This window comes from Chiloscyllium plagiosum, unplaced genomic scaffold (assembly GCF_037043375.1).
Source record: "Chiloscyllium plagiosum isolate Xiang-an unplaced genomic scaffold, Cpla_swu_hap1 HiC_scaffold_5, whole genome shotgun sequence".
Classification (NCBI taxonomy): domain Eukaryota; kingdom Metazoa; phylum Chordata; class Chondrichthyes; order Orectolobiformes; family Hemiscylliidae; genus Chiloscyllium; species Chiloscyllium plagiosum.
Genome location: NW_028270143.1, coordinates 86,515,138 through 86,538,711, shown reverse-complemented (window position 1 = coordinate 86,538,711; position 23,574 = coordinate 86,515,138). Strand labels below are relative to the sequence as shown.

Below are 23,574 nucleotides of genomic sequence, written 5' to 3'. Positions count from 1 at the left end.
TCCTCCTATGCTGAATTTTAAATTTCTTCCAGTCCTCAGATTTTCTGGCCAATTTATATACCTTCTCTTTGGCTTTTACACCATCCCTTAATTCTCTTGTTAGCCATCATTGTACCACCTTCCCTGTTTTACTCTTACGCCAGAGATATACAGTGTACATCCACTCTATCAAAGCCACTCAGTAATCTGTAAGTTTCAATTAAATTTCCCCCTCATTCTTCTAAACTCCATCAAGTACAGACCGAGAGTCCTCAAATGCTCCTCATGTGACAAGCCCTTCATCTCTGGGATCATTCTTGTAAACTTCCTCTGAACTCCCTCCAATGCCAGCACATCTTATTTAGATTTGGGGCACAAAGGTGTTCCAAATTCCAAACACGGTCTGACCAGAACCTTGTACAGCCATAGCTGTACATTCTTTCTCTTGTCTTCCAACCCACTTGAAATGAATGTGAAACTGCTTGTGCCTTCCTGCCACCTGAATCTGCATACTAACCTTGAAGAGAATCTTGAACTCGGACTCCCAAGTCCCTTTGTGCTTCATATTTCTGAAGTCTTTCCCCGTTCAGAAAACAGTCTGTGTCTCTATTCTTTCTATCAAAGTGCATAACCTCACACTTTCCCACAGTGTATTCCATCTGCCACATCTTTGCCCCTCATTCCCCTAGCCTGTCCAAATCTTTTTGTAGTACCCCCAGTTTCCTCAGCATTACCTGCCCCTCCAACTTTCTTTTGTCATCTGCAAACATAGCAACAATGCCCTCAGTTCCTTTGTCCAGATTGTAAATATATAATCTGAAGAGATGCACTCATGACATGGACTCCTGCAAAACTAGTCACCAACTGCCATCCTGAAAAAGCCACCTTTATCCCTACTCCCTGACTTCTGCCAGTCAGCCAATCCTGTATCCATGCCATTATCTTGCCCCTAAAATCTTGGACTCTTATCTTGTTTAGCAGTCTCCTGTGCAGCATCGTCAAAGGTCTTTAAAAATATGAATAAATTATGTCCACTGACTCTCAGTTCTGTAACTGACTCGATACCGCCTCAGAGAATTCTGGCAGATTTGTCAGGCATGACCTTCATTGATGAAGCCACACTGACTCAGATCTATTTTACCAAGGACTTCCAAGCACTCTGCAGTCTCATCCATAATAATGAATTTGAAAATATTACCAGTTACCAAGATCAGGCTAACCGGCCGAGTTTCCCTTCTGTCTCCCTCCATTCTTAAATAGGAGTGTTACATTAGCCGTGTTCCAATCCACTGGGACCCTCTCTGATTCCAGTCATTCCTGCAAGATCATCACCAACATCTCTAAATCTTCTCAGCCTTGAGCTTCAGAACTCTTTGGAGGGTTGGGGATGGGGGTAGAGAGTATTCCATATGATCCATATTATCCACTTTCAGACCTTTCAGCATCGCCAAAATCTCCTTATTGATGACCACTACACTCACCTCTGCCTCTCTTCATGTTCTGGTATGCTTCACAATCTTCCATTGTGAAAACTGATGCAAAATACTCATTCAATTTCTCGTTCATTTCTATGTTCCTCATTACTTGTTCTCCTGCCTAATTTTCCAGCATTCCAATGTCTGCTCTTGCCTCTCCCACCTTTTATATATCTAAAAAACTCTTTTATATTACTAGCTGGCTCTCAACTTTCATCTTCTCCAACCTTATTTCTTTTTTTTAATTCTTTGCTGGTTTTTAAAGGCTTCCCATTAATTTTCACCACATTGTATGCTTTCTTTTGTTTTTATGCTGTTTCTGACTTCCCTTGTCACCCATGGTTACCTCATGCTCCACTTTGTATGATTCTGCTTGCTTCGGATGAATTCCTGTTGTGCAATTTGTTCAAATAACCCTCAGACACTCTTGCCAATGCTGCTTCACTGTCTTCCCTCTTCAGCTCCCCATCCAATCAACCCAGGACAGCTCCTCCCTTACATCTTTGTAGTTATCTTTGCTCAGTTGTAATGATGTTATAGCTGATTCCAGCTTGTCCTTTTCAAATTGCAGGGTGAACTCATATGGTCTCTGCCCTCTAGGGGTTCCTTCACCTTAAGCTCCCTAATCAAGTCTGCCTCTTCACACACCACCAAATCCAGAATACGTTCCCTAGTGGAGTGTACCACAAGCTACTTCAAAATCCATTTCGTAGGCATTTCAAAAATTTATTTTCTTGAGATCCACTACCAACCTGATTTTCAGTCACACTGCACACCAAGACCCCATGATTATGGAAATGATGTTCTTACATGCTTTTTCTATTCCAGATTTATTTACTTACTCACATCCTGATTTCTCTAGGAGTATTGTACTCAATTTCCATCATGTTTTCCTTTATAGATCCCCTTTCAGCAACATCGGACCTACCGATTTGAATCTGCATTACAAACTTAATTACCTTTTATCATATACTTATTGCATTTAAGTACAACACCCTCAGTTCTGCATTGCCTGCCCTTTTCTCACAGTTGTTCCCTTATCCATTGTGGCTGAAGTTAGTATGGAAAGGGTCAGGAATCTATGTCCTATTACTTGTTCTTGGTCCTCCCCATTTAACTTTTGCCGTAAGTTTCCATGCAACCAAATCCTCCCTCCCACTCCAAAATTATTATAGCCCAAGCAGGGAGAAGAGATAGACTGATTTGTACTTCTCTTCAAATAAGGCTTCCTTTATTTTAAAAACATTATTTCCTAAGTGAAATACAGATCATAATCATTAAATGTTTCATACATGAGTATATACTTCCCTCCCATTAATAGACTTACATTTGCCTTATCTCAACTTGTAATAAAGGTTGATATATGAAAACCCTATTTATATAACTTGTATGAATTTTGAAAAAGTGACATATAGCAGTTTGTGTGGTTGAAGAAATAAATAGCTAACTTGAGAGATTCTGAAGGACTGCCGATCTTTTTAAGCTTGCAAGGGCTGGTTTTCATAACTTTATTTGCCTTTGACATTTTGTTACTTCAATTTGTTCTTAATGCATGAGTGAGAGACCCTTGAGAAAGATCATATGATATTCACAGACTTCAATAGTCAGTAGCCTCAGAAATTCACCTTAGGCTGTAATTACCATTTAACAAACATTTGTGGGATCACTTGTATGATTTTAGTGGTACCTGCCTTGCAGTGAGATGAGGAGTTGAGCTATTCTGCTTGAATTGGTTTTATGGCTAATAACACTACACAAAGCAATACAGAGCCACTACTATATTACTCATGACAGTTTTATCCCTTTGGCCAGAGACTCCAGAATTTATTACAAGATTGATCGACATTTCAATGGAGTACATGTTGCCCAGATAGAAGTGTTACTGTTTTACCATCTCCAAAAGGTGGTTAACAGCCACTTGACAAATGAGTCACAAGCATTACATCACTAACCAGTTTTTGGTGTAATCGCCTTGAAGAATTAAAGAAAAATCTTTAGAAGATGAAAACATAACTAATACACTTGCATATGATGGGAAACCTCTACTGGCGTAAACTATTTACATTAATTCATTTCAATTATTTTGAAAAAAAGATATAATATAATGCAGCAAAGAAGACTTGAACCAGCTCTAAGAGCTATCCAATGAATTTCATTTGCCTGCACTTTCTCCTAGCTTGCAACACTCTGCTTTACAAGCATGCATCCATTTCCCATTTATACGTACAACTGAATCTGCTTCCATATGCTTTCAGGGAGTGCCTTTAAAATCATAACATGGTACATCTAATGCTATTTATTGCAAGTCACTCTTTTAGTTAATGACAAAGTATGTGATATTCAGAGTGTAGTATATTTGCTAAACATTTGTAGAGGTTATCACTGTACTCTGTACAAAATACCAGACTGATAGCTGAAGCATTAATTTAAATAGCTTCATATTATGTAGCATGTACAGAAAAATTACTCCAATTTTAAAATAGCTGCTCCATATAGTACAGATCCACATATAAGCTGAACATGTTTCCTCCATTCTTTAGGTTTACTAATACTGAACTGTTCAAAAATCAGTAATCAATCACCCAATGTAGAACAGAAAACAATATAACTTAACATTACTGAAGGTCTTCTGGTTTGAATAATCTAACACTTTTACCAGTGTTGAAATTAGAATCTTAAACTGGAGATTTTATTTATATTCTTCCACAAAGTTCAATCTATATTAAAATTAAGTTTTAGTGGAGTGTCATAGCAAAAGCCCTCTGTTTCTAATGAGAGAATAAATATTTCACACTAATAACTGCTTGAGAAATGTTACATAACTTTTATTCATTCCATGTTGATTAATAACTTTACAATCAATACAAATACAGTAATTGCAAACTGGTTACAAGTTTGACCCTGCAAACCACTTTAGGAAGTCAATACATCTTGGACAGCATATAAAAAAAGTCAGTGAAATGGTAAGAAACAGATGGTAACAAATGTTAGTAATGATAGCTAAACTATAAAGATCAGAAATCTCTTATCTAACCAATTATAAAATCAAGGTGGCAATTTAGTGGCAACCAGCCACCTGCCCGAATACCAAATACAGAACGTAATGAAGGAGGTATGACAGTAACAAACCAGCAATTGCAAAAAAAATTGCAATAAAAAGTCTCTTAAAAAAAGCATTCTTCAGAAAAAAACTCTCCAAAGCAGAGATTAAACATCAGTTGTTTCCAAACATCAGAAGTTTAAATTTTTTTTTAAAAAAACTTGCCTAATGAGACAATGCAGTCCCATTCAATCCTATGGTCTCTTATTTCCAATAAACCTGATTAAAAATTCAGGTGCCCCGCAACCTTCATTAGTTTGAGCTCAAACATTTGGTAAAACATTTAGGAATTCACACATTTAATTAAGGCGTTACTTAGAGTTGATTTTATGATCCGTTTTAAAGTGCTGTTAGCCCAATCAATGTGTAAGCATATAAATATAAATAAGAACCATATTAACAACCTTTACATTTCTACTTCTTACTAGGCTTGCTCATATCAGTTTCATCAGCTTATGCACAAAGTCTTAGGTTCTGAACGGAACCTTTTTTCAATAGTAGTATTAGGGAGGAAAAAAAATCACTTAAAAACATCCATTTTGCTCAATGTACATTTTTGAAAGAGAAGCTGCCATGGACTTCGCTAACTCCTCGTCTCGTTTCCTCTGAACATGTGTTTGCGTGCACCAGGTTTCATACTCTGGGTTGGGTAGAGACTGATCAAACACAGCATCGTAGTGTCCATTGCTTAACCAACTCAACCATATGCTGGATTTTGATTGATCTTCTGGGCCGAGACAGTGCACCATGGTGGAAACGGTTGGGCTTTCCAGGCTACCTCCTGTCGTCAAGTATATATTAACGTTCAGCATTTGACTCATAGTAAGTAGCTCTGGGTAACCAGCCCAGGCCCCATCCTGGGCAGCGTTGATTAAAAACTCCCCAACGTCCCCTTCGATGATGGGGTTAAACTCGTCCAAGTGATCTGCGATGTGATGGACTGTCTGCTCTCTCAGCTCCTTGTGCATGTTCTGGTCGCCGTACACAGCTTTACTGACGGCCCTGTACAAACAGTTGCCGTCTGGAATAATATGGAACCTGTACTTCTGTCGCTCCCGCAGGTAACTGTTCTGCTTCTCCACCTCTGCCAGGTAACGCGCCACCTTGTCGTTTTTCTCCGCCCTGTTCTCCACCACCAGGTCCACCGTCCTGAAGCCACCGTCGAGTTGCCAGGGGCGGCTACTCTGCTGTTCATCGGCCTCCGGAGCCCGGCACTCAGGCCCAGTCCCAGGCCCGACCCAGTCCTGGTACCCCCGCTCGGTGCTCTCACCGTCCGACAGGTCGAAGGCGGTCTCCGGCCCTTCCGAGGCCGCCTGCAAGTTCGTCTCTGCCCGCCGCTGCAGGCCGTCGCCCGGGATCCGATCCTGGGGCCAGGCTGAAACTTTCCGCGATCCTTCCGCCAGGATGTCCTCCGCCCAGGCGCCCCGTCCCTGATGGGCTGGAGCCGGTAGCTCGGCTTGCGCTCTCTCGCTCAGGATCTGGATCGGCACCATCCTCTCGAGCGGCCGCAGGGGGATCCTGGCGGTGGAAGTGTAGATGAGGGAGGCCGGGGATGCAGATGATGGAGCCGGGCCCGGGGGCAGCAGTTCGCATGACGAGAAGGCGGGCATGGCGGCGGCAGCAGAGGAGGAAGCGGCGGCAGAGGCGGGCTCAGTCTTCACTCCGACACTCGGGTTCTCAGCAGGCGCTTTCTCTACCCCTGCAGTGGGCACTTTGAAGGCGGCGCCGGGGTAGTGCGTTAACACGCTGCTGTAAAGGTGCATGTCGCAGCTGCGGCCCCTTTTATAGCGGCCTCCGGCTGACGATGGCGGTTAAAAATAGCCGCTGTCATCACCAGCTCCCGGAACAGCCCGAACCGGTGGATAGAAGATGGCGATGGGATCCGATCGGATCCCCCTCGTTCACTCACTCCCGCCTGCTCGCTCTAATTCCAACTGCGACACTCGGGCCTAACTTTATCCCCATTACGTCAGCGCCGCTCCACTGAAGACCAGAGGTTTCTCCACATCAAAGGTACATCGTCTCGGCCGAGACCTTTCTGGAAAACACTCGGTTCCTGCTCCGGTTCCCCGCCCCGGTCCTCCCCTTTTGGGCGGCTTCACCTTGTTTACTGCCACCGTGTTGGAATGTGAGCTCCGCACCCCCAGGGCTTTTGGTAAAACCGTCCTCCGCCTCACTAACCACCTGCCCACACCCCAACACCGCCAAACCCAAATCTCTTTCCCCTCTCGCTGCCACCCTCCAGTCTCTTCCTCACCTCCACCTCCGAGTCTCTTCTCCTCTCCAGGTGTCTTCACTGCTACTTCTCTTCCCCTTCAATACTCCCTTTCTTAATCTTTCCCTTCCTCTCCCATTTCCACGCCCTTTTCTGCCCTCTAAGCCCCTCCCTGACTTTTTTTGCAGTCGCTAAGTCCCTCCATTCCTATCCCTTTTCCAGCCTCTAACATCCACCCTTACTGCCTCTTGCCTCTAAAACTCACCCTTCTCCCCATGCTCTCTCTCTTCTATTAATTACCACCCATTTGTCCAGTCTGCCTCACTTTTTTTGCAGTCTCCTCCCCATTCACCCCTTATCCAGCTTCCTGACCTGATCCTTTTGCATCCTGCCAAATGTTGTCACCTCCCCATTCTCACCCTACCCCAGCACTGGTCTCTCCACTAATACCTCCTCCCCAACTCCATCTCATCCCTAACTCCCTCTCCTCTCCTCCAGTCCCTCACCACTCCTTTCCCAAAAGATCTCTCCAGCCCAGCACCCAATGCATTTTTGCAATGTCTCCACACCTTTTCCAGCATTCTACCTCACCTGTTCTCCACCTTATCCCTGATAATTCTCCCCTTTTCCTCCAGAGCCCCCACTCACCATCCCTGAAGTGCTCAGACTTAGGCATGTTTGTTTAATTTTTGTCCGAAAATTGTTCAGTTCACAGCAGAGGTAATGGGTAATGTGGGACCAATAATGTATCACCATAACCAACAGGATTAAAGGATTGAGAAACAAACAGGAAGGACTGAACCTAGGTGAATTCAGTGTCAATTCAGATACAGAAAGAGAAATCCATGTACCACGTGGGACACAGTGCTTTATATCCTCCTCCAATTCCATTTGAATGTAATCCCCTCTTCCTCTCCCTAAAGCCCTTTCACTTTTTGATGTTAGCATTGCCTTTAACAGGCTTTACTTCTAAATATTCAATTGGCCACATTGGTGCTTTGTGGACAAAAAAATGTAGTGTCCCCATATAAAAAGAAAGAAATCCAGAAGAAGGAAAACTGAACGGACAGAGAAATGAGAGACAGGAAAAGTAAGATTATTTTCAGACTATTTTAAACAACAGCAATTGGAGAAATTCCTGAGTAATGAGGTTCCACATATTTTATTGTTAATTTATAGGTCAGAGGTTGATTGCCAATCATTAAAATGGTACATATGTCTTTCTGTACTGAGTTTAATGTGCAAATCCAGTAACCTTATAAAGTCAATTGTGTAAGTGCGAGATGTTGCTTTCATTAAGCAATTTGAGATGATTTGCCATTCATGGGGTATCTCACCACAGCCTATTTGCTCATTGTGTGCATTATGCAAATTTGTCATAACTCCATTCGGTAATGGGAAGCAGCAACTGCTTCCCAGTATTAAATGGCATAATCCATTCCAAATGGTATTCTTTGCCTTATATAGAACTTCTGGGGAGAAGGCATACATGTTAAAACTGGCCATTAAGCCAGTTTTCAATGGGCTATTATGAAATTACAGAAGAATGGAAGAGTCATATGAAAATGTGTTGAGACTCTGGTTATGAAAGAGCTGCTTTTACTGCATTGCTATTTCATTGGTAGAGAATTACTAATTTTATTTGTGCTGGAGCAGCACTTAGAAAAAAATTGTCTCAAGTAGATGAATCCCACAGATGGCTAAAGCAAATCTAACAGAAATAGAGCTGCAAGAGGATGAGCTGATTTCTGCCTTTACATATTTGTTGCTTCTATAAAATTCAAGCAAACTACTATGGATGCTGAAGATCTGAAATCAAACAGAAAGCTCTGGATAAACTCAGCAGGTGTGATAGCATCTGTGGAGAGAGAAACTAATCAACATTTTAAGTTCAATATGACTCTTCCTTGGAACTCTGTCACTTCTAAATATTTTAGAATTGTTACCAATCCTACTCAAAAAAAATCAACAGTATATAGCACTCAGTTCTTTGGTCCAAAATCATTGAAATTATTGTTCATAACTTCAAATAGGTCAGGGAAAGATACTAAGGAATTAAAACATATTAATAATGAGGTTTACAAGATTACAATGTTTTGGGATATTGTGTAAAATAGGGTAAAAATGAATGGGTTATGTGACCTGTGCTGAAATGTGGCTGACAGGTGTGGGTGATAGGGCTGTTATAGTGCAAAACGTGCACCCACACCTCCCTCCCCCCCCCCCCAAGGCCCCAATGGATCCTTCCATTTCCGTTGCAAATTCACCTGCACCTCCACACACCTCATTTACTGTATCCGCTGCACCCGATGTGGTCTCCTCTACACTGGGGAGACAGGCTGCCTACTTGTGGAACGTTTCAGGGAACACCTCTGGGACACCTGCACCAACCAACCCAACCGCTCCGTGGCTGAACACTTTAACTCCCCCTCCCACTCTGCCAAGGACATGCAGGTCCTTGGCCCCCTCCATCGCCAGACCCTGGCCACACGACACCTGGAGGAAGAGTGCCTCATCTTCTGACTGGGAACCCTACAACCACACAGGATGAATGTAGATTTCTCCAGCTTCCTCATTTCCCCTCCCCCTACCTTATCTCAGTCCCAACCCCTGGATTCAGCACTGCCCTCTTGACCTGCAATCTTCTTCCCGACATCTCATTGTGGGTGGCACGGTGGCACAGTGGTTAGCACTGCTGCCTCACAGCGCCAGAGACCCGGGTTCAATTCCCGACTCAGGCGACTGACTGTGTGGAGTTTGCACATTCTCCCCGTGTCTGCGTGGGTTTCCTCCGGGTGCTCCGGTTTCCTCCCACAGTCCAAAGATGTGCAGGTCAGGTGAATTGGCCATGCTAAATTGCCCGTAGTGATAGGTAAGGGGTAAATGTAAATGTAGGGATTGGGGTATGGATGGGTTGCGCTTTGGCGGGTCGGTGTGGACATGTTGGGCCGAAGGGCCTGTTTCCACACTGTAATGTAATGTAATCTAATCTAATCTAATCTAATCTCCACCCCCTCTCCGGCCTATCACCCTCACCCTCACCTCCTTCCACCTATCGTATTTCCAGCCCCCCCCCCCCACTTTATCTCAGCCCGCTTGGCACACCAGCCTTATTCCTGAAGAAGGGCTTGTGCCCGAAACGTCAATTCTACTGCTCCTCTGATGCTGCCTGGCCTGCTGCGCTTTTCCAGCACCACACTTTTCAACTCTGGTCTCCAGCATCTGCAGTCCTCACTTTCTCCTGTTATAGATTAAAGGAAGCCTTGGTCAGTTATCATGCCAGTGGACAGACTTAGTATCCAAGTTGCAGGAAAATGTTAAGAATGTTAGTTTAGATAGAGCAAATTTTTTTCAGGTGTGTACAGGAAGACTTCCTACCTCAATATGTGATGGGCCAACTAGAAGGATGGCCATATTGGATTTGGTGCTTGGCAACAGACCAGGTCAGCTCTCCGGTCTCTCAGTGGGGGAGCATTTGGTGATAGTGATCACTACTCCCAGACCTTTAGTATAATCAAGGAGAGGGATAGGAGCAGATGGTATGGGAAAGTAATTGGGGGAGTACGAATTATTAGGCAGGAACTGTGGAGCATAAATTGGGATCAGATATTTTCAGGGAAATACACAACAGAAATGTTTAGGGAGCACTTGCTGTGAGTGCTGGATAGATTTGTCCTACTGAGGCAAAGAAGGAATGGTAGGATGAAGGAAACTTGGATGACAAGAGATGTGGAACATCAAGTCAAGAGAAAGAAGGAAGCTTACTTAAGGTTGAGGAAGCAAGGATCAGACAGGGCTCTAGACAGTCACAAGGTAGCCAGGAAGAAACTGAAGAATGAACTTAGGAGAGCTAGAAGGGACATGAAAAAGCCTTGGTCGGTAGGCTTAAGGAAAACTGCTTGGCATTTTACACTTGTGTGAAGATCAAGAGGATGGCCAGAGTGAGAGTAGGGCCGATCAGGGATAGTGGAAGGAACTTATGCCTGGACTTGGAGAAGATAGGGGAAGTCCTTAATACCTTGCTTCGGTACTCCTTAATAAGAGGGACCTTGTTGTTTTGAGGACAGCGTGAAACAGGCTGATACATTCTAACAGGTTGATATTAAGAGGGAGGATGTGCTGGAAATTTTGCAAAACCTTCGGATGGATAAGTCCCCTGGGCCTGATGGGATATACCCCAGGTTACTACTGGAAACGAAGGAAGAGATTGCTGCACCTTTGGCGATGATCTTTGCATCCTCACTGTCCACTGGAGTAGCACCAGATGATTGGAGGGTGGCAAATATTCTCTTGTTCAAGAAAGGGAATAGGGATAACTCTGGGAATTATAGAGCAGTTAGTCTTACATTGGGCAAATTATTGGAGAGAAATCTGAGAGACAGGATTTATGATTATTTGGAAAAGTATAGTTTGATTAGAGATAATCAGCATGGCTTTATGAGGAGCAGGTCATACCTCAAGCTTTATTGAATTCTTTGAGGATGTGACAAACCACATTGATGAAGGTAGGGCAGTGGATGTGGTATATATGGATTTTAGCAAGGTGTTTGATAAGGTTCTCCATGGTAGGCTCATTCAGAAAGTAAGGAGGTATGGGATATAGGGAAATTTGGCTGTCTAGATACAGAATTGGCTGGCCCATAGAAAACAGAGGGTGGTGGTAGATGGGAAGTAGTCATCCTGGAGCTTGGTGACCAGTGGTGTTCCACAGGGATCTGATCTGGAGGTAGTAACAAAAACTAGAACTTCAGAACTAGCTATACCCTTCGATAAGCTATTCCAGTGTAGCTATAATGATGCCATGATCCAGACAAAATAGAAAGTTGTCCAGATATGTCTATTTGCAAAAAGCAGGACAATCCAACTAACCAGTTACCACCCTATCAGTTCATTCTCAATCATGATCAAAATGATGGAAGGTGTTGTGGACTCAGAAATAATCAATTCACTGAAGCTCAATTTTGGTTCCACTAGGGACAATCAATTCCTGACCTTAAAATAGCCTTGTCCAATCATGGTCAAAAGAGCTGAACTCAAGAGCTGAAGATGGAGTAAATTCAATTGACACCACAGCAGCATTTGCCCTAGTAGGGCACTAGCAAAACTGAGTGTTATACCTCATTCTTTGGAATTATATCTATCATGAAAATGAATGTAGTTGTCAGAGGTTAATTATCCCAGCTCCAGGACCACTCTGCAGGCATTCCTCAGTGTAGATATTTTTAATCGCCCTATTCAGACATGTTATGACACACCTCTGGAGCAGGTGGGACTGAAATGCAGGCTTTAGATCAGAGTGGTGCTGGAAAAGCACAGCAGGTCAGGCAGCATCCAAGGAGCAGGAAAATCGATGTTTTGGGCAAAAGCCCTTCATCAGGAATAGAGGCAGAAAGTCTCCAGAGTGGAGAGATAAATGGTTGGGGGGGGTGCGGGTGCTGGGGAGCAGGTAGCAAAGAGTACAATAGGTGAATGTGGATGGGGATGGAGGTGATAGATCGGGGGGAGGGTGGAGTGGATAAGTGGGAAGGGAGATTGGCAGGTAGGACAGTGCTGAGCTGGAAGATTGGAACTAAGGTAAGGTGGGGGAAGGGGAAATGAGGAAACTGGTGAAGTCCACATTGATGCCCTGGGGTTGAAGTGTTCAGACTGTTGCCTACCCTGAAATGTAGGCTTACTAGTCAGAGATAGGGATTAGATTAGATTACATTACAGTGTGGAAACAGGCCCTTCGTCCCAACAAGTCCACACCGACCCGCCGAAGCGAAACCTACCCATACCCCTTACCTAACACTACGGGCAATTTAGTATGGCCAATTCACCTGACCCTGCACATCTTTGGACTGTGGGAGGAAACCCACGTGGACACGGGGAGAACGTGCAAACTCCACGCAGTCAGTGGCCTGAGGCGGGAATTGAACCCGGGTCTCTGGCGCTGTGAGGCAGCAGTGCTAACCACTGTGCCACCGTGCCGCCCATGTATCACTGCACACAAGAACCCTCCCCCCATCCCCCCATCTCCCCGTGTAAGAGTAGTTCCCAACCATCTTCATTTGCTTCATCAATGACCTTTGTCTTTTATAAGGTCAAAAGTGAAAACACCTGCTGATGATTGCACAACATGCAACACCATTCACAATCTGTTCTATATTAAAGTCTATACCCAAATGCACAAGACCTGAACATTTGCACCATCCAAGTGCCTGATCAACTGATTTCAAAATTCTCAGCCTTCTTTTGAAATTAATCCATGGGCTTGCATTAACCTATTTCTGTAATCTCTTAAATCCCACAATCCAGTGAGATATCTGTGCCTGTAATTCTGGCCTCTTATGCATGCCCAATCTTAATTGCACTGTCATTTGTGGCAATAGTTCCTTGGCCTAGTGGTCTGAAATTTCTCTCTATCTCCTCTCATTCTTGCATTTCCTCTGCTCAAACTCGCCAGCACTATTTTTTATTTTTATTTTAGATTTCCACATTATTTTTACGAAGTTTAATAATGTGAGCCAATAGATATTCATGTGGCTCATGGTCATGCTTTGATTTATAATGCTCCTGTGAAGTGCCTTGAAACAGTTAAATGTGCTATATTCATTGTTAGTTGTTGCTGTAGTGAGCGCACCGACAGACCAGTTGAGCAGCAAGCAAAAATGCATTGTCATAGGAATACAGAATGATATAGCAATTACATAAGAACATAAGAACTAGTAGCAGGAGTAGGCCGCCTGGCCCTTTGAGCCTGCTCTGCCACTTAATGAGATCATTGCTGATCTTTTTGTGGACTCAGATCTACTTACCCGTGCTCTCATCGTATCCATTAATTCCTTTTATTGTTCAAAAAAAGCGACCTTAGCTTTAAAACATTTACTGATGTAGCATCAACTCCTTCACTGAGCAAGGAATTCCATAGATTAACAGCCATCTCAATTCAGTCCTAAATCTGCACCCTCTAATCTTGAGGCTATGCACTCTTGTCCTAGCTTCATCTGCCAGTGGAAACATCCTCTCTATTTTTGTCTTATCTATTCCCTTCAGAATTTTATGTTTCTATAAGATCGCCCCTCAATCTTCTGAATTCCAATGAATATAATCCCAATCTACTCAGTCTCTCCTCATAAGCTAACCACCCCAACTCTGGAATCAACCAAGTGAACCTCTTCTGCACCCACTCCAGTGCCCGTACATCCTTTCTCAAGTAAGGAGACCAGAACTGCACACAGTACTCCAGCTGTGGCCTCACCAGCATGCTGTACAGCTTCAACATGACCTCTCTGCTTTTATAGGAAAAAGTGAGGACTGCAGATGCTGGAGATCAGAGCTAAAAATGTGTTGCTGGAAAAGCGCAGCAGGTCAGGCAGCATCCAAGGAACAGGAGAATCGATGTTTCGGGCATAAGCCCTTCTTCAGGAATGAGGAAAGTGTGTCCAGCAGGCTAAGATAAAAGATAGGGAGGAGGGACTTGGGGGAGGGGCGTTGGAAATGCGATAGGTGGAAAGAGGTCAAGGTGAGGGTGATAGGCCGGAGTGGGGGTGGGGGCGGAGAGGTTAGGAAGGTGTTGCTGAGTTCGAGGGTTGGGACTGAGACAAGGTGGGGGGAGGGGAAATGAGGAAACTGGAGAAATCTGAGTTCATCCCTTGTTGTTGGAGGGTTCCTAGGCGGAAGATGAGGCACTCTTCCTCCAGCCGTTGTGTTGCTATGGCCTGGCAATGGAGGAGTCCAAGGACCTGCATGTCCTTGGTGGAGTGGGAGGGGGAGTTGAAGTGTTGAGCCACGGGGTGGTTGGTCCGGGTGTCCCAGAGGTGTACTCTGAAACGTTCCGCAAGTAGGCAGCCTGTCTCCCTCTATATTGCTGCCTGACCTGCGCTTTTCCAGCAACACATTTTCAGCTCTGGAGCTGTTTTTGTAAGGTGTGTTCAGGAGGGTTTCCTAACTCAGTACGTTGACAGGCCGTCGAGGGGAGAGGCCAACGTTCCGCAAGTAGGCGGCCTGTCTCCCCAATATAGAGGAGGCCACATCGGGTGCAGCGGATGCAATAAATGATGTGTGTGGAGGTGCAGGTGAATTTGTAGCAGATATGGAAGTATCACTTGGGACCTTGGAGGGAAGTAAGGGGGGAGATGTGGGCGCAAGTTTTGCATTTCTTGCGGTTGCAGGGGAAGGTGCCGGGAGTGGAGGTTGGGTTGGTGGGGGGTGTGGACCTGACGAGGGAGTCACGGAGGAAGTGGTCTTTTTGGAATGCTGATAGGGGAGGGGAGGGAAATATATCCCTGGTGGTGGGGTCCGTTTGGAGGTGGCGCAAATGACGGCGGATGATACGCTGTATATGGATGTTGGTGGGGTGGTAGGTGAGAACCAGTGGGGTTCTGTCCTGGTGGCGGTTGGAGGGGCGGGGCTTAAGGGTGGAGGAGCGGGAAGTGGAGGAGATGTGGTGGAGGGCATCGTCGACCATGTCTGGGAGGAAATTGCGGTCTTTGAAGAAGGAGGCCATCTGGGTTGTACGGTATTGGAACTGGTCCTCCTGGGAGCAGATGCGGCGGAGTCGAAGGAATTGGGAATATGGGATGGCGTTTTTACAGGGGGCAGGGTGGGAGGAGGTGTAGTCTTGGTAGCTGTGGGAGTCGGTCGGTTTATAGTAAATGTCCGTGTTGATTCGGTCGCCCGAGATAGAAATGGAGAGGTCTAGGAAGGGGAGGGAGGAGTCTGAGACGGTCCAGGTAAATTTGAGGTCGGGGTGGAAGGTGTTGGTAAAGTGGATGAACTGTTCAATCTCCTTATGGGAGCACGAGGCAGCGCCGACACAGTCATCAATGTAGCAGAGGAAAAGGTGGGGGGTGGTGCCAGTGTAGCTGTGGAAGATGGACTGTTCCACATATCCTATGAAGAGGCAGGCATAGCTGGGGCCCATGCGGGTGCCCATGGTTACTCCTTTGGTTTGGAGGAAGTGGGAGGATTGGAAAGAGAAGTTGTTCAGGGTGAGGACCAGCTCAGTCAGTCGGAGGGTGTCAGTGGAAGGGTACTGGTTGGTACGGTGGGAAAGGAAGAAGCAGAGGGCTTTGAATCCTTCGTGATGGGGGTGTACAGGGACTGGATGTCCATGGTGAAGATAAGGCGTTGGGGACTGCGGAAGCGCAAATCATGGAGGAGGTGGAGGGCGTGTGTGGTGTCCCAAACGTAGGTGGGGAGATCTTGGACTAAGGGGGACAGGACAGTGTCGAGGTATGCAGAGATGAGTTCGGTGGGGCAGGAGCAGGCTGAGACAATGTGTCGGCCGGGGCAGTCAGGTTTGTGGATTTTGGGCAGGAGGTAGAAGCGAGTGGTGCGGGGTTGTGGGACTATGAGGTTGGAGGCGGTGGATGGGAGATCCCCTGAAGTGATGAGGTTATGGATGGACTGGGAGATAATGGTTTGGTGGTGGGAGGTGGGGTCATGGTCAAGGGGGCAGTAGAAGGAGGTGTCCGCGAGCTGGCGTTTAGCCTCAGCAGTGTAAAGCTCAGTGCGCCAAACTACTACCGCGCCTCCCTTGTCTGCTGGTTTGATAGTGAGGTTGGGGTTGGAACGGAGGGAGTGGAGGGCTGCACGTTCCGAGGGTGAGAGGTTGGAGTGGGTGAGAGGAGTGGAGAGGTTGAGGCAGTTAATGTCGCAGCGGCAGTTGGCTATGAAGAGATCGAGGGAAGAGATCTCTGCTTTTATACTCCATCCTTTTAGCAATGAAGGACAATTTGCCTTCCTAATTACTTGTTGTATCTACAGACCATTCTTTTATGATTCATGCACAAGGATGCCCAGGTCCCTCTGCATAGCAGCATGCTGCAACTTTTTACCATTCAGGTAATAATCCTTTTTGACTATTACTCCTACCAAAATGACTGACTTCACATTTATTAACACTGTATTCCATCTGCCAGACCTTGGCCCACTCACTCAATGTATCTGTGTTCCTCTGCAAAGTTTCACAGTCCTGTGCACATTTGCTCTGGCACTCATGTTAGTGTCATCTGCAAACTTTGACACCCCTACATGTGGTCCCCAACTCCATATCATCTAAGCAATATGGAAACAGGCCATTCATCCCAACAGATTTCAATTCATATTTGTTCGTCATGTGAGTCGTAGTCCTAAACCCATGTGGCCATACACCTTTTTCCCTTTTCCCTCAAAGCTAACATCTTACAATGAACAGGAAACCTGCCTACAAATCAATTACTTAGTGGAGTGACAGTAGCAGTAATTACTATAATTAGAGACACAGCAACAAATCAATAAACTGAACAGAACATACCAGGCAATAGATGAATTGTGCAGTAGGCATTAAACTATTAATCAATGTCTATCATTGCATCAGAGCTATTATGTGGAACTTACACTGATATTTCAAGACAATGCTGATCTTTGAGTTATTAGTCCAATAATATTACTACTATACAATCATCCCCAATTAGATAATGCTTTTACATCCACTTGAGAGAAGATGGAGGCGTCCTTCATGTCAGAGAAATGTTTCATTTCCAATAAACCTTGTGAAATTGACACATTTATTTCACAATATTGTGGGAAGAGGTCAATGACCATTCAGTTTGGATTGACCACTGATGAGTCATAACCTCTCTGCTCAGCTACAGACATATACAGTTTATAAAGGGTTACAAGTGGCTAATTGTTGATTACAGAACAATACAGGTCTAACTCCGATAGATAGGAGAAAGTGAGGACTGCTAGATCGTTTAACAATATGAAAAGTCTAACAATACTACTGGTCTAACAACATTGATTAATTGAACAACTGTAACAGGAGGCTGGCAATATTACTAAGAACGTTAATTAGTTGAACACTTGAAACTGATCGAGTAGCATCCTGTCATAGCCAGTTCTTGTGAATGGCTTCAGCAATTTAGCTAGCACGTCTCTTCTAAGCAGGAAAATGGTTTCCAGAGTCAAAATTGTTTCCCTTCTTCCACAATCGCCTCTTTATTTCTTTTCACCATCAATGGAGCAGGAAGGGATCTTCGGCTAAAAGGGGAATGTAGCCCGAGCCGGGGGGGGGGGGGGGGGGGGGGTGGTCGTCTGGTGGGGGAGGCTTGGAATCGGATGGGTAGCCCTCAGAATTGGAGTGGTCAGACTCAATGAGTTCTGGGTCCGGAGGTTCTGCATCATCGCAGGAGCTTTCAGTGAAGTGAATTTTTGTCAACTGGATCGTCAGTAGTACAGAAGGCAGCAGTAGTGAACACAAGTGTGCACAACACCACTTAATGAACATAATGAGGAACGTGAGAAGGACAAAGGTAACAAGGACAATAAATACTTGTAGCAGGGCACTGCCTCAGGATCTGAGCCAGGAGCCCATCCCACTACACAAGTCCCACTGGGAACGCAGAGGCTGCCTGTTGAATGTGTTGGGCGAGGTTGGTAATATGCTCACTGGGGTCGGGGATGTAGGCACAGTAGTTGGAGCCTGATGAGGGTGCATGTGCCCCCTTTTTTTGGCTAGCAAATAATCAAAGGCCAGCCTGTTTTGCAAGGCAACAGTGCGAATGGCAACCGCTTCTATGTTAAGCTGGCCCAGGGCTGTTTCTGTGGTGTTTGCCACTTTCTCCAGGGTAGTGGTCATCCGCCGGCTCTCTATCTCCTTCCGGTCAGCCACATAAGAGGGGAGGAGTATAGCAAGAACCTGATCAAGCATGGTAATTGCTCTCTTGCTGCGAGCCCATGGCTTCTTGAAGGGAGTATGAATGGGAACCAAACAGGACCACATACCCCACACAGCAGTTCCCAATACAGGGGAGCAGCAGCCAGGGGTAGGCCTTGTGGCCGCAAATGAAGTCAGTGCCATGATAGGTTCTCAAACGGTCAGTCTTAGTCCAGTCCAAAAGGTAGTGAATGTGGTGTTTTTGGCTGTTCTTTTGAGAACTTTAAGGTTAAGTATGCTCCCATCTGGTTTGGTCTGAATCACAGCCGCAGTGAGAAGCAGGGAATGAGCACACCTGCTGATGCCAGTATCCCATCCTGATGAATGGTTGCTTCTCAAGCAGATGGACCCTATGGGTGTACCTCCTCTAGTCGTGTCAGTAAGGAGCAAAGCCGGGGGTTCATGAGAGAGATTGTACCGAGGCACTAATTTCCAGCATATCAGGTTCTCTCTGGGGCAGTGCTCTTTTGAATCTGGTCCCATGCATCCAGTTGGGCCTTCCTTCTACCTTCACAGCCTTTCAGGTTGTCAGGAGTACGAGGAACGGGCCTTGTCACCTAGGAGAGGAAGAATTAGTTTCAAACTATTTTATCATGACATAGTCCCCAGGTTGGAAAGGATGCAGAGGCCCACTTTTAGGTGTGGGAATGGCTTCTTTTACTAAATCATGATTGCGAGTAATCATTTTGTTGAGTGTTTGGACATAGTCCAGCAGGGTCAAGATTAAAGTGGTGCTGGAAAAGCACAGCAGGTCAGGCAGTATCCGAGGAGCAGGAAAATTGACATTTTGGGCAAAAGCCCTTCATCAGGAAAGGTTTTGCCTGAAACGTCGATTTTTCCTGCTCTTCTGATGCCGCCTGACCTGCAGTGCTTTTCCAGTACCACTCTAATCTTGTCAGGAGTACGAGGAATGGGCCTTGCCACTCTAATCTTGATTCTGATCTCTAGCATCTGCAGTAACCACTTCTGTATAATCCAGCAGGGCCTCCTGTGTAAGCAGCTACATCCACAGTGTCAGATGCTACATCCACAGTGAATTTGGGGGTCTGGCCCCCATAGGTATTGTCTCCGATCAGGATCTCAAAGGGAGTCAGTCACGTAGTTCGGTTAACCTAGCTACATTAGGCGTATAGGGCGCATGGGACATGCCAGACCCATTTCTTAGGTAATTTTAATCAGGGTAGTTTTAAGTGTGCCATTCATCAGTCAAGATTAGAGTTGTGCTGGAAAAGCACAGCAGGTCACGCAGCATTCGAGGAACAGGAAAATCGATGTTTCAGGCAGGAGCCCTCCATGAGGAATGTATCTCCAGCATCTGGTATCCTCACTTTCGCAAAGTCAATTTGCAGCTGAGTGAAGGGTCCTGCTGGGATTGGCAAATGGTCATACCTGACCATGGGCTTACTGTCATTGTTTTGCAGGCATTTTAAACAGTTCGAGACCAGCGCTTGGGCAGCAGCCTGTATCATTCCCCTTTTACTGGCATGGACGACTCCATGGGCAGCCAGTGCCAGGACATGCAAGTGGTACTGGGGCAAATGATACATCCATCAGGGTGCATGAGCAGTCATAGAGTAGAGGACCCCTTAGCACCGATGCTAACCCAACTGTCCTTCTCGACCTGGGAAGCAGCATGCTGTGCAGCCCGCACTCCCTCAGAGATCAGGGGCTGCAGGAGCTTCTGTAGTCTGGGAGCTTGCAACACACATCTGATGGGAGTCAAGGCAGCCTGTCAAGCAGTTCGGTCAGCGCAAATATTGCTGCGGGCTACAGGATCGTTTGCAGTGGTATGAGCAGTGCTTTTTCAATGGCTATAGCAGAGGTTAGAAGAATAGCCTCCAACAGATTGTCAATGGGGAGGGCATGTTGTAGGGGTCTCCCAGAAAAGGTAATGAAACCTCTGTTTCCAGAGAGTACCAAAATCATGGACAACCCCAAAGGTGCATCTGGAGTCTTTATAAATATTGGCTGATTTACCGCTGGCAAGAATGCAGGCCCTAGTGAGGGCAAACAGCTCGACATTCTGTGTAGAAGTACCTTCTGGCAGCAAGGCAGATTTGAGTGTTTCAAAAGGGGTACAGACTGCATAGCCCACTAACATCTGATGATCTGAGGACCTATAAGAGGATCCATCAGTGAAGAGGATCAGGTCAGGGTTTTACAATGGTTTTTGGAGAGGTCGGGTGCAGGGTTACAACATGCTGAATTAAATATAAACAATCATGGTTTTCTGTCTGGGATCTTGAATGACAGAAAGAAGGGTGATGGAGTTTAAAGCGGGAACACGTTGAAGGGAAAGGTTGGAACGAGATGGTAATATGACCTCATAGCCTGTTCTTCTGGATGCTGTAAAATGTTGAGTTTCTGCTGAATTAAGCAGGAGGGCAACTGAATGTGGGACAAAAAGAGTGCATGGATAATCCAGCACAATGGGGGTGGACTTTTCTACCATTACAGTGGTGACCGCCATAACTCGTAAACAGGCCGGCATTCCCCTTGCAACAGGTGGCAATTGTAAGCTACAAGGCGCTGAAGATCCCCATGCATCTGTGTGAGAATTCTGGATGCATATCCCTTTTTTTCTCAGTCACACAGAGCTGAAGTGGCCATGTATAGTCAGGGATACCAAGAGCAGGAGTGGAGATTAAACACTGTTTCAGTTCTTTGAAGGCTTGTTCTATCTCAGGTGTCCATTGCACATTTGTTGGCTGTTTTGGGGGGACGCCTCACGAAGAGATGCATCAAAGCACAATGGTCAGGTATCCAGAGTCTACAGTAGTTGACCATACCAAAGAAGATTAAAAGCTCAGTTCGTGTGGTGGGTGGGGAGAGCTTAGTGGTGGCTGCAATGCAATCTGGAGACAGTGTTCTGAGGCTGTGCGAACGTGTGTAGCCAAAGTAGTGTACTGTTCTCTGGCAAAGTTGCATTTTCTGTATGGAAACTTTGTGTCCATCCCGCGCCAGACAGTGGAGCAGGGTGACAGTGTCTTTCATGCAAGCATCAGTGGAGGTGGAGGTCACTAATAAATCATCAGCATATTGAAGCAAGATGCTTTCACATGGCAGCTGGAGGGCTCTGAGCATCCAGTCTACTGCGGAGGCGCACATCGTGGGGCTCTCAGTATACCCTTGGGGAAGCCGGGTCCATATATATTGGTGACCGCCCTAAGTAAAGATGAAAAGGTACTGGCTGTCAGGGGACAATTTGATGGAGAAAAAGGCTGAACAGAGATCAATTATAGAAAAGCAAGTGGCAGAGGCAGGAAGACTAGTAAGAATGGCATTGGTGTCTGGTACTACTGGAGAGCCTTTAGGTCCTGGACGAAACACCATCTTCCCGGTCTCCCTGGTTTTGGGATTGAAAGTATAGGGGCTGGTGATAAGTACCAAAATGCCACCTTGTAGGAGGAAGTCGATAGCAGGTTTGATATCCTCTGTTGTGGCTGGCGATAGTGTACTGCCGTATTGACAGCAGAACAGCTCCCTGCTTCACCATGACTGTATGTGGCAGGGTAGAGAGGACCAGGCCCGCATGCTGTGCCCACAGTGAGGCTGGCAGGTCAACCAATAGTAGGGTTTTTTCATAGGAAAGGGTTGGCATGGGGGAATGCATAGTAAAGGCGACCCCCACGGATTGGGAGGGCAGTGCGCACAAAGTTCTTCCAACCCTAGACAAGCAACTGACCAGGTCTTTCCAGAGTCAAGGGGGTGCAAAGTGCTGAGGCGACTGTTGTAATCTGGTTACCATGGATTACCAAGTCCTTGGGATGCCAGGGTACCTTTAATGAAAAGGGAACATGGGGAACTGAGGCAGGGTCGTGGTGAAACAGTGATGTCTGCTCAGCAATGAGCAGAACCTCTGCAGCTCCTCCCTCAGGACCAATGAAACACAGGCCAGTCAGTGCTAGCTGAGAGGGCACAGTGAGGTGGGGATCGGAAAGAGCAGAGTAGGGTGACCCTGGTTCACGTGGGAAGGACACAGTACGGTGAAATTAGTGTAGGAAACAGCTTGTCTGAACCACCCAGCACAGGAAGAAGGTCACAGGGTACAAATGGGCATTCAGCAAAAGGGAAAGGAAGGGGTCAAGAAAGGCACGGATAGGTCTAGACTGGCATGACCAACTGTAGGCAGTCTCAAAAGGGGAAGACAAGTGTGGAAGTGTGGTCATCGCAGTCTGCACCATAGAGTAATGGGAATCAGGGATTTCTAAGGTGAGACCCCAGGGAGGGCAGTGAATAGAAGCGTTTAATTTACAAAAGATTTGTTGATCCAAGAGGGCCACTGGACAGGATGAGGAAATTATAGCTGTGTCCGATGCTAAAAGGCACTGGATTAGAAAGTGGTTCTATTATGGGTACTCCGGAAACACCAATAGCGCAGACAGTACTGGAACGGAGGGGAAGGTCCACAGAGGGAGGTGCAGATGAGTGTGTGGCTCCGGAGTCCCCCAAAACTGAAATGAGCTGACACCCCACTTCCACATCCACCATAGCATTTTCAGACTGGGAGTGTGAAAACCTGCAAAACCTCCCTCCCGTGGCAGCCCTGGGCTCCTGGGGCACAGGAACATAGGTCATCCATAGTATTGGCGGTCCACTTAGGCTGTCTCTGAGGAGGAGTATGGTTTCATTGGGAAAGTGAAGATGGTGTATGGGTGGAAACCTTTGTCTGTTGAGGGGCCACTAACCAACAATCTCTTTCCCAGTGACCCAGTTTGCCGCATGCCCTGCATTTATCCCTACTTTAGTCCTGACGCTGCTGTGTTTGGCCATGGGTTTTCCTGATTTCATGGCTGCATGAGCCAAGGGTATGCCTCCTTCTCTCTCTTACACTCAAACAGTCCCTATCAGTCTAAATTGTTGAGAGTGGTGAGTATATCTCCCCACTCAGCTGTTTGCCATGTTAGGTTGTGGGACTTGTAGACGTGAGCATGTCAGGGAGGGATTCAATACACAAGGCAAAAGTGAGGTCTACAGATCAGAGTATAGATTAGAGTGGTGCTGGAAAAGCACAGCAGGTCAGGCAGGATCCGAGGAGCAGGAAAATTGACGTTTCGGGCAAAAGCCCTTCATCAGGAATGAAGGCAGGGTGCCTCCAGGGTGGAAGAGGGGGGCTGGGGAG

At 46.1% G+C, this 23,574-nt stretch overlaps 2 protein-coding genes across 8 annotated transcripts in view; one reads left to right on the top strand and one right to left on the bottom strand.

Moving 5' to 3' along the window:
- Positions 1–4,255: 4,255 nt before the first annotated feature.
- Positions 4,256–6,865, bottom strand: otud1 (OTU deubiquitinase 1). The gene has a single exon (XM_043690461.2). It carries the CDS (start codon positions 6,315–6,317, stop codon positions 5,079–5,081), a length of 1,239 nt encoding a protein of 412 aa, XP_043546396.2. The 5' UTR covers positions 6,318–6,865; the 3' UTR covers positions 4,256–5,078.
- LOC122550035 (uncharacterized) overlaps positions 6,443–23,574 on the top strand; it is a 342,505-nt gene continuing 325,373 nt past the window's right edge. For 3 of the 7 annotated variants that reach the window (XM_087987408.1, XM_087987404.1, XM_043690454.2), the window contains exon 1: positions 6,443–6,567. The gene's annotated coding sequence lies outside the window, so the exon portion shown is untranslated. Of the gene's footprint in view, positions 6,568–16,416; positions 16,598–23,574 lie in introns of those variants that run through there. The other 4 variants (XM_087987409.1, XM_087987407.1, XM_087987412.1 and 1 more) reach the window with 4 other exon arrangements.